Below are 15,199 nucleotides of genomic sequence, written 5' to 3' on the forward strand. Positions count from 1 at the left end.
CCTTGTATAACTTATCTATTACCCATAAAGTGAAGAAATTCTAAAGGAATATTTTTAGGAGTGGGGATAACAAGAAAAATAGAAAAGACTGGCAAGAGGTTCTTCTTTCACTTGTTGCAAAGAAATGTGCCTATTCACTACATCTAGAAGATTTTTTTAGTATTGCTCATAATGGCTTTTACGAATCTGGGTTTTTTTTTCCATTAATACCTAGTTTGAATCATATGGTCAAGAATAGATCTATCACAGAATATCTGATGATCTGGTTCATGCTACTCTGTCTATGAGATTAGTCTGTTTTTTCCATGAAAGAAGACAAACAAGGCACAGCTCTGCCAGAACTCCCAGGCAGCATTATTCTTATTATACCGATTATCCTGCACTGCAGAAACAAAACACTCGACAACACTCAAAAAAATTAAGCAAAACATGGCACGATCTTGAAAGGTACTGAGCATCTCAGCACCTTTGAATTTATGGCACCTTTAAAAATAAAATAATTACTGCAGTCATCACCTTCAAAATAAAACTACAGTCGTTCATTTACTATGAAAAAACAACATCTGCCTTCTTGCACTTGAATTTGTTACCTCCAAGCAGCCTAGACTCACTTATTTGTTAATATGCACTCTCCACCCCTTTTAGTCTTTAAGGATACAATTCCATGTAGGAGGGAACGCATACAATTTCTTTTGAAAATTCCACAGGACAATAAAGCCTGCTGAGCTGTTCTTCATACAGAGTCAAGGCATCGGTCAGATTGATACAGTTTCCCTGAAGGAAAAAAGAAAAGTTCCAGTTGTAATCAAATATATAAACAAAGTCACAGAGGAATATATACGTTTAGACATTAACGCAAGGCTCCATATACTTCAGAACCACATACCTCCTGTTCTTAACATTTAGTATTCACAAGGCATATATCAAACAGCTCGTCTTCATTTAGCCTACAGGAAACAACAATTTGTATCTTTCCATGAAAGACTAAGTCTAGGGGGGATTATCCATCTTCTCCTTAGCAGAAGCAGCCATTACATCAGGGCTTCCAGTTAAAACAGACCACCACGTGTTGTTTACCTGCGACATCTACTCAATAACCATTTTCTTTACGATTGCTTAAATATATTAGTAAACACTTATTACAACACTCAGACTTTCTCAATTACTTAACACTGCCTAGGTTTTACAGTATTAAAAAGCAACATAAAAAAACCCCATAACCTATTAATTTCAAACTGATTCTTCCATATGACAAAACAAATCAGATTATTAACCAAGTTCTGCTGGCTGTAGGCCACATAATTGGAGAGAGGGAAAAAATGCAACTCTCATTTACAAGCCGAACCTTGTCCAAAGTTGAGCACCAACAAGTAAAAGTTTTAAAATGTCCTTACAGGCAACCCATGTATTGAAAGCTCTAGTAAGATATAGGTATATATGGCTATCCATATATAGCTGGCACCATACCATAACATACCATACACCTGTTTTGAAAATTTAAGGGTAAGAGTGAGCCAGCCCTCTGAACACCAAGAAACAGAGAGACCTTCCCCCCACCCCAGCATAATACTGAAATCTGTACTTGAGACCACTAACTACAGAGCAGTAAACAAAAAAAGCAGTATTTAAACTTAAAGTTCTGCCAATTTTAAGTTAATTGTAAGAACTACCTATTTAAGCATAGATAGACAGGCACAATGCCTCTGGTCGTCTTCTTCACCATCTTTTTTCAAAACGCCTATGAAAAGTGACAATATTAGTAGGCAAACTAAGCAGGGCACCATTGACAAAAAAATCCAGATAGTCTACATAGATTACAACAAACTAAATTAAACCACTTAATCTGAGCTAGCATTCTCCACATACCAACAGAGAGGATAGCAATAAAAAGTTGAAGTTTGTAGCAATAAAAAGTTCAGGTTTTTGTTTTTGGTATTTTCTTATAGGAATACACAAAATTGTTAGTTTGCTTTTAATTATGAATGAAACAAGATGACCAAAAAGAACTGGCAGATTTTTCATCATGACACTTTACACTTGTCATTTGACTACAAACTCTCATCAGATGAGGCGCACATTACAGAGCTCAGTCTGAAAAGGAACGTCTACCGAAATAATTTGGCTGGTTCAAAGAATTTCCAGGAGGATCTGAACCTTTCTCCAAGCAGCCAGTAAATCTTCACTACAGCTTTTCTCCCCAGTCATAAGAGGAGTTCACAGGTGAAAGCCTGTTATTTTCCTCTCTTCTTCTCCCTTTCCTGGATCCTGTACACCCACGAATGAGATACAGGGAGCTTACACGGAGTGTATTTCTTCCCTCTCCTTATCAATGCAGGGTAATTCCCCACCCGGTTCTGAGCATCTGTTCTGCTGTGCTTTCATCTCCCTTGCTGTATCTTCTACTTAACTCACTCCTGCCCACCAAAAAGAATGAACAAAAGAACCACCACACTGCTGAAAAAAAGGAGTGTTTCTTTTTGCTTCCTTTCTTCTAGATAATTAAGTAGACTAGCTGATACTTTAGCCAATGGCTCTTAGAAGAGTGTGGCCAACGCTCACAAATTATTGGAACACTGATTTATTATGAAGTTGAATATAATCACGACTGCGTGGTCTCCAGATGTCTGAGCTGTTGCTTTCCATGCACGAGACACTGAATGAGGACCCGCCAAACACGAACGTATCTCTGTTGCAGCACAGCAGAGACAAGACATCATCGTTATTCAGATGAGATCTAGAAAAGGCCATTTGTGCAAGAAAAAGCACTCTCCTTGTCATGCCACCATTTCTAAGTGCTGTGATATAGCCAGTCCACAGAGTCTATCACACAAACCCATTTGCTCTGCTACTGCCCAGCCACGGCCATCTTATTTTCCCTAAGGGTCTCTTGGATGTGGGACAAGGAAGCAAGCTGCAGGCACTGTCAATTCACGTGGCCATGAATTTCAAAGTTTTCAAAAAAGGTCCAAGCCCTTTTTTGGAAATGCTCCCTTTACCTTACATCTAACATGTGAGCCATTACACAGTCATAAAGGCATCAGATGTGCCGCCAGTTGTGTAAAAATGGAAGTCCTAGAAAACCCTGTGAAAAAGGGCAGTGGGGAACAGCTGTGAGAACCTACCTAACACCCTGCTTTCCGCCCATAGTGATGTCCTTAAGAGAAGAGGAGGGAGAGAGCAAGCCATAGCCAGACAAACCGATCTGTAAGCTTTTTCCCTCACCCCCCTCACGAGGGCCATGAACCTCAATCTGTAGACTTCAATGTCCAACCATGCTTCACACTACACAGGAACAACAAGTTACATGACCATGGTGAACCTACCCCAACCACACAATACATGTACATCTGGTAATCTGTGTGGCAGGAAGACATAGCTTCACGAGACATGCTCGTCTCCATCCTTTCCTAATGGTCAGCTTTTATTAACGTACGGTATGAGCTCTCTATTAACTTACGGTACGAGTGTCTTTTACCTTTACCGAGTCATGAAACCTATTTTCTTATTCCGATTTCTAATCAGTAGAAACAGAAGCATCAGCTATCATTTCTCCAGGGTTACTCTTACCACCGAAAGACCTCACCTTTCATCACACGTAGTTTATCACTGCTAGTGGAGGAACAACATTTACCATAGAAGACAAAAAATGGAACCTGCATACTAATCTATACGCAATTTCTAGTAACCGAGCATACAAGGCAAAGTCTCCCAAAAGGTTAGCAAGAGACCTAAGCCACAAAAGTTATTATTTATCTTAGATCACAGTAATATTAGTCTTAATAGTAGGAATATATGCCTTAAGACAAAAGACGGTCTACTCAAATCTGTCAAAAATGTAATGAAAGAAACAGTAATCTACTAGCACAGTTAACTTCCTGGTTTCAAGAACAATTCCTTCTGGCCATGACTGCAGAGGCCAAAAGCCTTCTAGCATAACCCTAGCGGAGTACTGCTTTTGATCTTTAAATAACCTGAACTTTGCAAGAAAAAGACAAGAGAAATAAAGCCTACAGCAACAGAGTTTCCCTACGGCACGGCAGGATCTCCTCTCTGCTCTGAACAACTTTTGGAAATGTGTGCACATATATAAGTTTTTTGAACAAGGTATCTTGTCCCTTCCTGTCCTCAGAAAATGTGCATGACTTGCATCTGACTATGAAAGAACGCAGATGGTTCAACTAAGAAAAAAAGAGCTAGATTTAATTGGAAGTTGTAACTCTCTTAAAATATCCAATAAGTTGTGACCTTAAGTCCCCTAACTTGAAACTGAGGTCAAGTTCTACAGGACCACAGGAACAAAAGATTTATTTAACACTTTCAAAACATCTGCAATACCTACTTTTCACATGTATAAGTTGTTCTGCTCCCATATTGTGCAATATTGAACTCCAAGATAACCGTCTTTAAGAAATTAGCATTTTACTGTTCAATTCCTGTTTCTCAGCACTCCCAGATTTTTTTAAACCACCTTAAAATAATTAAGTGCATGATACATAAACACAACTGAAAAGCAGTTAAAATTCTCAAGGAAATAAGATGAGTTTGACCAGACACACCTGTGCATATAAAAGCAAACATGAATAAGGGGCAAGGGCTGAAACGAGCAGAGATTTTATTGAAAAAATCTGCCTGAACAGCTCCTACTCAACACTGCTTTTTCTATATAGCAACATCAGATGAGAAGTAGAAACAAAGTGCATAAAGCATATTTTGACTTTGGGAATTACACTATTTTCTCTACTGCATTAAAAACATTCATATTTCTAGAGCAAGCGAAAAGAAATTTCATCCTACTGTTTTTCCTCTGAATTTTTTACATTATGCTCAAGTTTTCACATATGGAAAAACTTAAAAAATCCTATACACTGAGTTTCACATTCCTGAAAGTTCCTTCAAGAAAGTAGGCATAAAACATGAATTTGATTATAATTTTCCTATTCCATTGACAGGCGTGTACTTGGTTTTTCGGTAAAGAATGATCACATGCTTTGTATTAACTATACTGTATTTGGCTTAAGACAGCATAAGTATCAGAAAATAGAATTCTGAGGCCCGCAAAAAGGTAACAGATGAACACTAACTCAGAACAACAGAATAAAGCACAACATTGAAGAGACTACTGCAGTACTTCTTTAGTAACCTATTATTATCCAGGACACTGTAGCAGTTATTTGGTTCAGCCACCCTTCACCAAGCATATAATTTTGTTTCAACATCAGATTGAATGCAAAAGTAAACAAAAAATAAAACAAAACCCCCAAAACCACCAACCTGTGTGTGCAATTTGAATCGTAAATAGAAAATATTGCTAGGTAATTTACAGAGCATACCACCATTATGGAGGAAGTTTAATAGGAAGGATATAGTGAGATAAAAGTATCTACAGTTACGTATCCCCAGACTGCCCTTCCAGTATTCTCTCCTCTCTCCCTTCCTCAGAGAGGGAGAAATCACTGCAGACAATGTGGTAAACCAAGTGCAGGAAAAAACAACGAAACCTGCCAATAAGCAATTTTTACTCATCATCAGGCCCCCAATCTCCAAGCCAAGACCGTCCCCAAAGGTGAAGCATATTCCACTTGACAGTGTTCTGTTAACCTTACCTCCTTAGGGCCACGCAGCATAGGAGTATATAAATTTTTAAGTTAGCTCGTTTTACCCAACAAAAAACGACAACTACCAGCTCTACAAAACTTAGATGAACTTATTTTAATATTAAGAAAGTGATATCCAGAAAAAATCCCTATTAGCAGTTTTCAAAAAGACAACACAAACAGCTTTATTAACTGAGTTCAACTAAAACCTACAGGCTTAAGTTAAGAGCCTCTGCCAATCACATTGAAATACTCTTGCATCACTAAAACATGATCCAGGGAACTATGCCCAGAACGCACTACAGTGATCAGTTAGATAACATGTTTATTTTAACTGCCCCCTCCCTTGTACATATTTTGACAGCTCATGCCTTTCTCCCAATACCATTTCTCAGCTTACATAAGGCATGAATTCTGTAGTAACCCAGCTTTCATTTCTAGGTTTCTGCAGCATAATAGATTGCCTACATGTTTACTGTAAAATAAATACATTTCTGCGCAGACAATAAAAGCCAATCAGTTAAAGTAGTTTAAAAAAAAAAAAGGTTTAAAAAACCGTACTAGTTCTAGTTAACTTAAACCACTTACAAAGGGGATGTGTCTATCAACTGTCTAGGTTGAATTCGGGCCTCTATGTTTCCTATGACCTTAGGAAGTCAACCAGTGATCTGAAAGTAGATGGAAAGGTCTCTCGTGCTTGCCAATTTCTTATACTCAACCCTACACGTCATTGCTACCGGATATAATTTGTGACCGTGTACTATGGAAGGGGTTTGGATGGTTGGTTTAAACTTAACATGGCTTTGTATTTTTATTTTGTAATGACAAGGGAAGGAATTGAATGTGGCCGAGGTTTAATTCCTTCCTCGCTTCAGCACGACTAAGAAGTGAGGAGAAGCTGAGAGCCTGAAAGACCTCTCAAAGCTAGGTGTGAGCTTTGTGTGGCAGGGATGGTTTTTAAAAAGGCAGTGGAGGCAAGTGGACTGAAGAAGTCTCCACTGGCCAAATGATCAATTAATTTAAAACTGAACTCATAGTAACACAAAGAAACGCCTGGAATAAAAATTCTGAAGGGGCAAACTGCCAAGAAATCACACAGGTGTGCGTGCAAACACCCACGCACATAGGCACCAGCTTTTCCAGCCTCCTTTCACGTTGCACTCAAGGAGAATCCTGCTCCCTCTGTGGAAGTGCTAATTACAAAACCCACACAGCAGCCAAAAAAAGGACTGTAACTATGGAGCAACAGCACGGCGGTCTGGACACTTACAGGGCAGGCCACGCTGTATTAGAGAGCAGTCAGGAAGCAACAGCTTGGTGGAAGGCTGTGTGTGTCGTGGGCAGAAATCTGATCCTTTGCACTGGTGATTAGCACTGTTTACTGGAACGCGAACCCATGAGCAGTCCTGAGAAAGTTTCTACCCAAACTAGGAAGGAGAAAATTCTTGTATAGAGGTATTTTTAAGGTCTTCCTTCATGAACAGGCTGAAAATGATAGCCTGTTCAACCTCAAAGGATTAGATCAGCAGAACAAAAATTCAGCACAGAAAAAAACAAACATTTTCATAATTACACGCTGTCCAAAAGAGCAGATAACCAAATGTAAAACTGACAGATATCGACAACCTTACAACCAGTCTGGGCATCTTGCAAAGTATAGTTTCATAGCGATTAGGACAATCCTGAGGTGGTATGGGGAAGGTGCAGGATTGTGGTAGTTGAGCAAAAAATATGTACCACACCAGTCGTGTATGTATTTAAAAGTATACATCCCAGTAAAGTTAAAAATCACTTTGGCAATCTTAAAAACCATACTAGCTTTCAGAAAGTGCACTAACATAAGAATGTGCAATGTGTTCAGAAACACCCCAGCAGGAAGGTCCAGAAGGGAAGAAACTGGATCTCAGGACATACCAAGTGCCAGAATATCCACTGACTCACAGTTACCGAGGACCTGCCATCGTAACCGGCTCCCCTTGGAGAGGGCAGCACTGAGTATTTCACCGAACCAGACCCAGATTATATAACCAAGCACTATGAAGCACCAGCTTCAGAAGGAGAAATGTAGCAAGCCCCACAACAGTATGAGTGCACTGGAACTATGTCCAGCTCCCAGTTTTCACAAACAGGCCTTGACTCTCAGCACACAGACAAGGCTGCGAAATCTGTAGGTTAAAGGTCCTGAGGCTCACTTGTCTTTCTACATTAGAAATCCAGATTCTATGTAGACTGCAAGACTATCACGGTAGATGACGTAGCTAAAAAAGCACAGACGTGAAAAACAAGGCTGCCACTCACACAAACGTACAAGGTTTTGTTCTCACTGTGACTATTATTTGTGGATGTGCAGAGCAATTATGGAGGCTTTTTTTTCCAAAATACTTAGTACAGATTTAAAGCAAGAGAGAATGGGATCTATAAATCGTCCTTTCTATCTCTCCAGAGCTGAAACAAGCAAAAAAAGCCTCTCCTTCATCATAAAACTGGGCACATATGTTCCTGTATCCCTCAGGAATGCAAATAAATAGTCTGAAAAGCCTTTTGCAGGCAGTCTCTCTCTCTAAACTGCTAGCTAATATTAGTTACCAGTCTCCACCTAGTGGAGGAAGGATGTTATGCACCAGCACTTTGAGGCTGCTTTGAGTACCACACCTCAGCACCCCAAGAGAACAATCAGGTTATTCATTAGAGTGAGACGCAAAGAAAGAAACCGCTGCTAAAAAAGCTATTTTGAAAGTCTCAAAGGAGAAGCATAACTAGGTAAGTTACATTTACTTAGAACAAAGTAGCTATCTTCTGATTTCTCTCATTGTTCATAACATCATGGTTGTATTTCAGGGGCAATTACCAATCCCATGAAAACACCAATCGCGTCCTGCACGAGCATTTTGTGACTGCTCTGAGCACCACACCTGGGCATCCCAAGGAGACAATCAGGTTAAACATTAGAATAACATGCAAAGAAAGAAACTGCTATTGACAAACCTATTCTGGGAAATCATGACCCTACGAAAACACCGATCTTGTTGACTGATTGGACTGAAATCGTGTTTCAGTCAAAAACACACATGGGTTTTTAAATCCTGCCTCTCTTTTATACAATTGTTGAGTTTGACTTTTGCCAAAGCAAAAAAAAAAAAAAAAAAAACACTGCCCCCCCCCGCCCCCCCCCCCCCACCAAACATTCCCACACAAAACAGGAAAACCACCTCAGTCGTCTTCACCTTCTCCGTACAGTGTAACTTCTTGTTTAGTTCACTGTTGCCTTCAGGTATCTGGTCTAACATGCTCCTGGAATTACTAGGGTGTCCCTCAGCATTTTTAGCAAATTTTGTATCAGCACTTCTACTTGCCTGCCTGCCAGCCAGATTTCAAGCAAAGCCATACATGCAGGTTTGGGAGAGGCACGTCCCAGTTGTACAAGAATTATTAGCACCACCAAAACTCAAGGCAATTTATGACCTGTAAATGCTATAGTACACACTGCAAGCATGAGTGTCTGAAATACAAAGATGACTGCTAACAAGCAAAGATACTAGTTTAGCTAAACAAAATATTTGCCTGATCTATGTTCATGACGTGAGCTGCAAATGGAAAAGAAATCATCCTGCTATAAAAAAGCGTGATTTCATAATAAAGCGTTAGGACTTCCGTCAGTGAAACTTACAGCCAACTTGATATCATTGCAATGCAATGCATTAATGCAGTTCTACAGGCATCAGGATTAACTACTTTTATTCCACGTTTCCAGGAAGAGATGGGCTTAGAAAAATAAAGAAATAATTAAATAGAGGAAATGCAAGATTTTCCTGTCTCTTCATATAAACACTGAATGGGTAACTAAACTGTGGGTCCAGGAGCACTTCTCAGCTCTCAGGTCCAGGTGTAGACACCATTCCTCATTCACTTTGGTTTCCACTGCAATGAGGGATACAAATCAGAGGAAGCTTTTCTTAAAAATTCTCAGATGCACAAGGCATCCTAAAAATAGAGCACCCGCGTTATAACCTGCAAGATCTAATCAAAGTCTATGGTCTGCCAATATTCTTTAGAAAAACCCATCAACTGTGCAGAAGCAGACAGACTCAGAGCCAGTTTCAGCAACAGCACCATCCATTTTGTCATCTCCTTCAGATGAAAAGGCAAGCCATCATGCCACCTGCTCAACACAATTATGTCAAAAACAGATTATTTCTGTGCACTGAAGCTCTGATGAACTTGGTTTTAAATCAATTAATCAGACGCATCATTATGTAACCAGTTGGCAAGTGGAACCTTCTTCCTCGTTAATGCATACCATATTACCAAACATTAATAATAATTAAGAAAATAGGAAAAAATTCTGAAAGTTCAAAGCTATATCAATCAGTGTCACACACAGAAGGCTGAATTAGTTCTCAATTAGGCTGTGAACAGTAACTAGAACTCCACAGGGAAGTATATTGAATGGGACCAGAATGCAGCAGCCAGTTACGCAGCAGCCTGAGGTGTTTGACTGTTTTCTTGTAACACTCTATAGACCGCCACAATCTGTATTGCTTCCATGTCACCAACCCACTAGCAATTATTTCATTTTCAGAACTGTTTTAAGGATTGTTTCCAATCAACATTTCCGGACTCCACAGCACTACGTTTAGAGATCTCTAGACTCTGCCTGCTGAGAGCGTTCCTGAACGACACCTACAGTGGTCTGCTCCTAGTAGTAACAGGATGGTGCATTATGCTATCTACCGTGAAATGCCTCAAATCAATTCATGAGCTGAAGAGGAACATTTTGCAAAACTTGGGCAGAGCTAAATGTGACCAGGTGACAGGCACTTCTGTTTATTTTTGTCAACAGGAGCATTTACAGAGTGAGGCAGCAATACAATATGTGAAAGGTAGGCATTTTGTAAAGAGAGTTCTACTTTTGCATAAGGCATTTATTGAGCCCTAAGAATAATCGACACTAACAAGAAACTGCAAAGGTCACCTTGTGTGAAGAGCATCAGAAGATAAGCTATTGCACAGACACTTGAAATGTTAGTACAGCATAAAGCCAAGACAGAAGAAATGACTAGAGCTACTGGCCAACAAGGGAACGGTCCTTTTGCAACATCCTTCCTAGGAGGCGAGGCATTTCCCTATCGTCAGTGAAAGTTTAGGCTTTAACAAACTGGTGGATGTTCCCCAGTTGCTCTTCTGGATGACATTTAATATATTTTATGTTTTAGAGAACCAAAAAACACTTCAAGAAACTTGGAAGAGGGCACACAGACACGGCGAGAAACTCTTAAGTCTTAGGTTTTAAAACACAACTGCCTTAAAAGGAATGCAGTTGCTTCAGCAAGTAAAACCAGTAGGAGCCTACTACCTAAGATAGGCACTCTGCATATACAGGGCTGGAACAAAAGTAACTGAAATTGCCTATGTTAACACATACAGCCAAAAAGCCTGGCATTTATTAACTAACATACCAGAACATTCAGAATCCTAGGAATTTTCAGTGTACAGCTACACTCGGCTACCAAAGTTGGTAACGGTAATGTTTGAACTTCTGTCTGCAGCGTAACCCAATCCTTTGGATATTCAGCTTCAGTTAATTTAATTCAAAAGCTTTTTTAAGAAAGATATAGACAGCTGATTTTATTTAAAGTGCCCTTAAAAGTCCGTTCCTCCTAGAATCAGATCACAATGTCATCGGGCTCAACTGAAGAGGCTACAAGGACTATCAAATGTGCTGAAAGAGCTGGGGTAGGAGGCATACCAGTAGCTACATCGAAAGCTCTGATAGCTATTTGCCCCAGTACTCATTTTCCTCTTTTCAAACCCCTCGGGAAGACTAAGTTGCCTAAGAACATATTGCTTCTAGACTCCAGCCCTTTCACTAGCTACCAATTAGCCACAAATCCCAGTCCAAGGCACTTTAATATTATTTCTTTCCTGTCCTGCCATGCCCCACCCCATTGCCTTGGGAGAGAGAAACTTGAACTGCACACTTTCACAACAACTCAAACCATCTCTATTAGGGCTGGTTCAGAACTGCCACCCCCGAAGAAGTGATGCTTAAGAAGCTGAGTTATTCCCTCCTGCCGGGACAGGACAGGACAGGAAGCAGGGCTGCACAAGCCCTGACAAACATTGGCTTCAGCTGATGTGGAATCACCCCTGCACCCATCTTGCCGCACAGCCATCACACCAGCTTGCAGCACAGTCGTCCTGCCAGAGTCCTCTTCTGCAAAGCCGTGACACATGCCTGTCCACAGATGTACAGTTACATACCCACAGATGAAGTAAGCTCGTCTCACTGTGTATGCTATGGGTATGAAAACTGCAACACACGGGCTTACTCTATCCAGAAGATGTAGTCTTCTGATAGGCTTTGATCTTGAAAGGATTGTTTACACTATTATTATTAACAGAATAGAAAAGCTATTAAGACTTACAGTGTGATAAGACTGTATTAGTTACATCTCACATTTCAATCGCAAGATTAAGAATCTATCTTGCCTACACAACCACGGCATTTTAAAATAAAGCAGCAAATTAAAATTGCCAAGAAAACCTCCCTTCTACAAGTTTTGCATTTCTTTATCAACCTGTGCTATCTAACAGTAAACCACTTCCTATGCATACCTCAGAAAGCTTACTCTGATAGGAATAAGGAGTTCAAAAGCATAATTTCAGCTGGGTTAAGAACTATTTCAGAGTTTAACAAGAAATTTCAAAATGCCGCATCTGGATGCTACACACATCAGCAGAAATACAACTTCAGAGACTTATACTTCACTCAACTCTTCTGCTGGTCTTGTTATGTTTTTGTACAATAGAATGTGTGCAAAATTCCAAATTACATCTAGAAAGTACCTTCAGATGAAAGCTTTATCACCACTATATTATACAGGGGGTGGCTATACTGTGACAAGTATATAAATCTTAAATTATTTCTTTTTGATTGGAATTGGATTAGAAACTCCATAAAAGAGGATAAAAATCTTATCTGAACTCTAGAAATTTCTTCACAACATGCCACACGTTATAAAAATAAAATAAATGCTCAAAATCTGTTTTCCAGAAGCCAAAGCAAATTTTTATTTTAGGAGAAGACAGGAAGCACAAAGAGGAGTATCTACTCTCAATTGAATAATTTTCTCCTCCCGTTTATTTTGCCAGTGTCAAATTCTCCTATACCTTTGTAAATGACAAATTTTCATATTTTACACTCTACCGCTGGAACCATTAGCACAAAAATCACGTCGCTATTTATAAAGTACATCTGTTCTTTCAAAAATTGCTTATAGCTACAATGTTCTCTAGTATGCCCGATACTTGAAATTATGTTTTTAAGTTTAAAGACATTGAGATTTTGGGGATTTTTTTAAGTGTCTGGTAAATGTAGATTGCAATACATTTACAGAAATACCTCTTTACATCCAGATATCATACCTGTGTGAAATATTTTCCATCTTGTTTCAAGACTTTCATTGAGAGGTCAAGAATCAACCGCAGAAACTCCCATGTGGAATCTGCACATAGAGGATGATTTAAAAACAAAACACCACATGACTGGCTTATTCACTGGCTTATGCAGTCAATACTTGCACACATCTACTGTTTAAAAAGTAGACATGCCATAGGTGTAAACAAAGCCCAATGGCATACTGGTGGAAGCGAATATCTTTTTCTTTAGCATAATTTCCTGAATATTTGTCCAAGTGCAGGGGAGGGAGGAGTGGGGAGGGGAGTTAGTGTGCATAGTCTGGAGTGCGTACTCCCCCAATACTCTTTCTCATGATTTACATGAGTTCAGATTATCCTAGAACGAGAGCACAGTGCCACAAAAACAAACAAACAAAAAGCATACTTTTTTTTTTTAAGAGAATTCAAGAAGAAAATTTTGAAAAAGTGTTATCAGAATTCTTCGCTTCTCAAAGTTAGTATTAAAAAAAAAGGTAAGAATCAAAACAGTTTTGATGCAAATTGTTAATTAATGTGGAACACAGCATCAGAAATGTGGAAAGTCCTCAGAACTTTAGAAAAATACATTAGAAGATTAACCTTCTTCTGGAGATGTAGATATTGGAACAGCTGTCAGATCATTAATTACATAATCAAACATCCTTCCTTCTTTGGCATATCTCTTCAGTACGGGAATACAGTCTTCAATTAGAACCTGAAAGAAAGAAATACTGTAGTTAGTCCTGAAAATATCCTAGAACTGACCAGAAAAAGGAACAAATATGGATTGAGAGGAATTAAGATGGAAAAAAGCACAAAAATTAAATCTAGGTTTAACTACAGGCTCCATTTTCAATTTTTTACATCACGTAAAAAGGAAGTGCAGTTGCTGGAATTACAAGCATGAGGCACCACAGGACTGAGCTTCCTAGCTTTGCTGTTAATTGCTGGGTGACCACTGTTCCCTCAAATGGGGGCAACAGTTCTGGTTTCCCAAAGTATCAGTAAAATAAGTTATTTGGATGAAGGGCCACTAACTCATGCAAGGTAACAAGCGACACCTCTTAAATTTTTTCCATGCTTTTTTTTTGCCCCCCCGCTCACACTTGCGAACTGGTGTTTACGAGACGCTTAAGGAACGTTAATGAAAACAGAAGTGAAGAAGTTAGACTTGACCTGCATGCACATAGAGCACATGAAAACCTGAACTGCTGGGTTACATGCATTTTTTTCTTTACACTGAGAGTTTAACAACACGGGATTTTGACCACAAATTTAAAAAAAGTTGCGTATAACAAATTTGTATCCAAGTATATCCTCAATAGTGCAGGACAACCTTGCTTAAATAAACATTTCTTCTGCTATCTCTTCATCAGGTTAAGAGATGATATTCAACAGTCTACATCTGCATTGCTATTTTCCTCTTCATTTGTCATGGCAATATACTGTCTCAAATTTCACATTACTTAAAGGCTATAAATATTTTTAAAAAGAGTTTGAAGATGAAGAGTTAAATATTTTGACGCTAATGTATACTTCCAATCCAAACCCCACTGCCAACTACTGATGTTCAGAGATGTCGCGGGCGGGGGGATTCTTCCCAATGTGAAGAAAATCAGAAGGCTTCCCCCAAAACCTTCCCCACAGCAGTTTTCCAGGCTAGATCCAGCTGTATTTGAAACCTTCCTTTCAATAAGAGCAGAACAAAGATTACCTGATAGCATTCTCCTTTCAGATTGTCCAAGACATCTCCACATGTTTTACGCATGTATTTTTTACACCCGTCAATCACCATTTGGTCAATGTTTGAAGTTGGTTAAGGCACTTCACATTCCAGAAATAACACAGAGAGCAAAGTTTCCTTGTCTTCATAAAGAAATTCTCAAAGAAGGTGAAATTACAATGGAATAGTAAGATATATAAATTGCAAGAGCCAAGCTTATGTATTTATCCTCAACTTCAATGAGAGCTTGATTTTGTTTCCAACCAGTATTTCTGGCATCTTGTTGTTAAAACTTGAAATATAAACAATGGGATAGTATGTTTTTAAAAAAATCCATAAAGCTAAAGCAGGTTTGACTGCATCTTTAAAACAACTATTGCTAGTGTCTAGCAAGGGGGGCCCAAAACCTAGGATAATCTAAATTTTAATGGCTAACAGTAGGTTT

At 39.1% G+C, this 15,199-nt stretch overlaps 1 protein-coding gene across 2 annotated transcripts in view; it reads right to left on the minus strand.

Annotated features, from left to right (window-relative positions):
- SMS (spermine synthase) overlaps nt 1-15,199 on the minus strand; it is a 61,036-nt gene that overhangs the window by 11,098 nt on the left and 34,739 nt on the right. Inside the window, exons 7-10 of one of the 2 annotated variants that reach the window (XM_068917990.1) lie at nt 14,746-14,835; nt 13,632-13,746; nt 13,020-13,099; nt 612-774 (exon numbers count right to left, since the gene is read on the minus strand). In XM_068917990.1, the coding sequence (XP_068774091.1) occupies nt 649-774; nt 13,020-13,099; nt 13,632-13,746; nt 14,746-14,835 (411 nt within the window). In that variant the 3' untranslated portion in view covers nt 612-648. The remainder of the gene's footprint in view (nt 1-611; nt 775-13,019; nt 13,100-13,631; nt 13,747-14,745; nt 14,836-15,199) is intronic. The other variant, XM_068917980.1, reaches the window with a different exon arrangement.

This window comes from Struthio camelus, chromosome 1 (assembly GCF_040807025.1).
Source record: "Struthio camelus isolate bStrCam1 chromosome 1, bStrCam1.hap1, whole genome shotgun sequence".
Classification (NCBI taxonomy): Eukaryota; Metazoa; Chordata; class Aves; order Struthioniformes; family Struthionidae; genus Struthio; species Struthio camelus.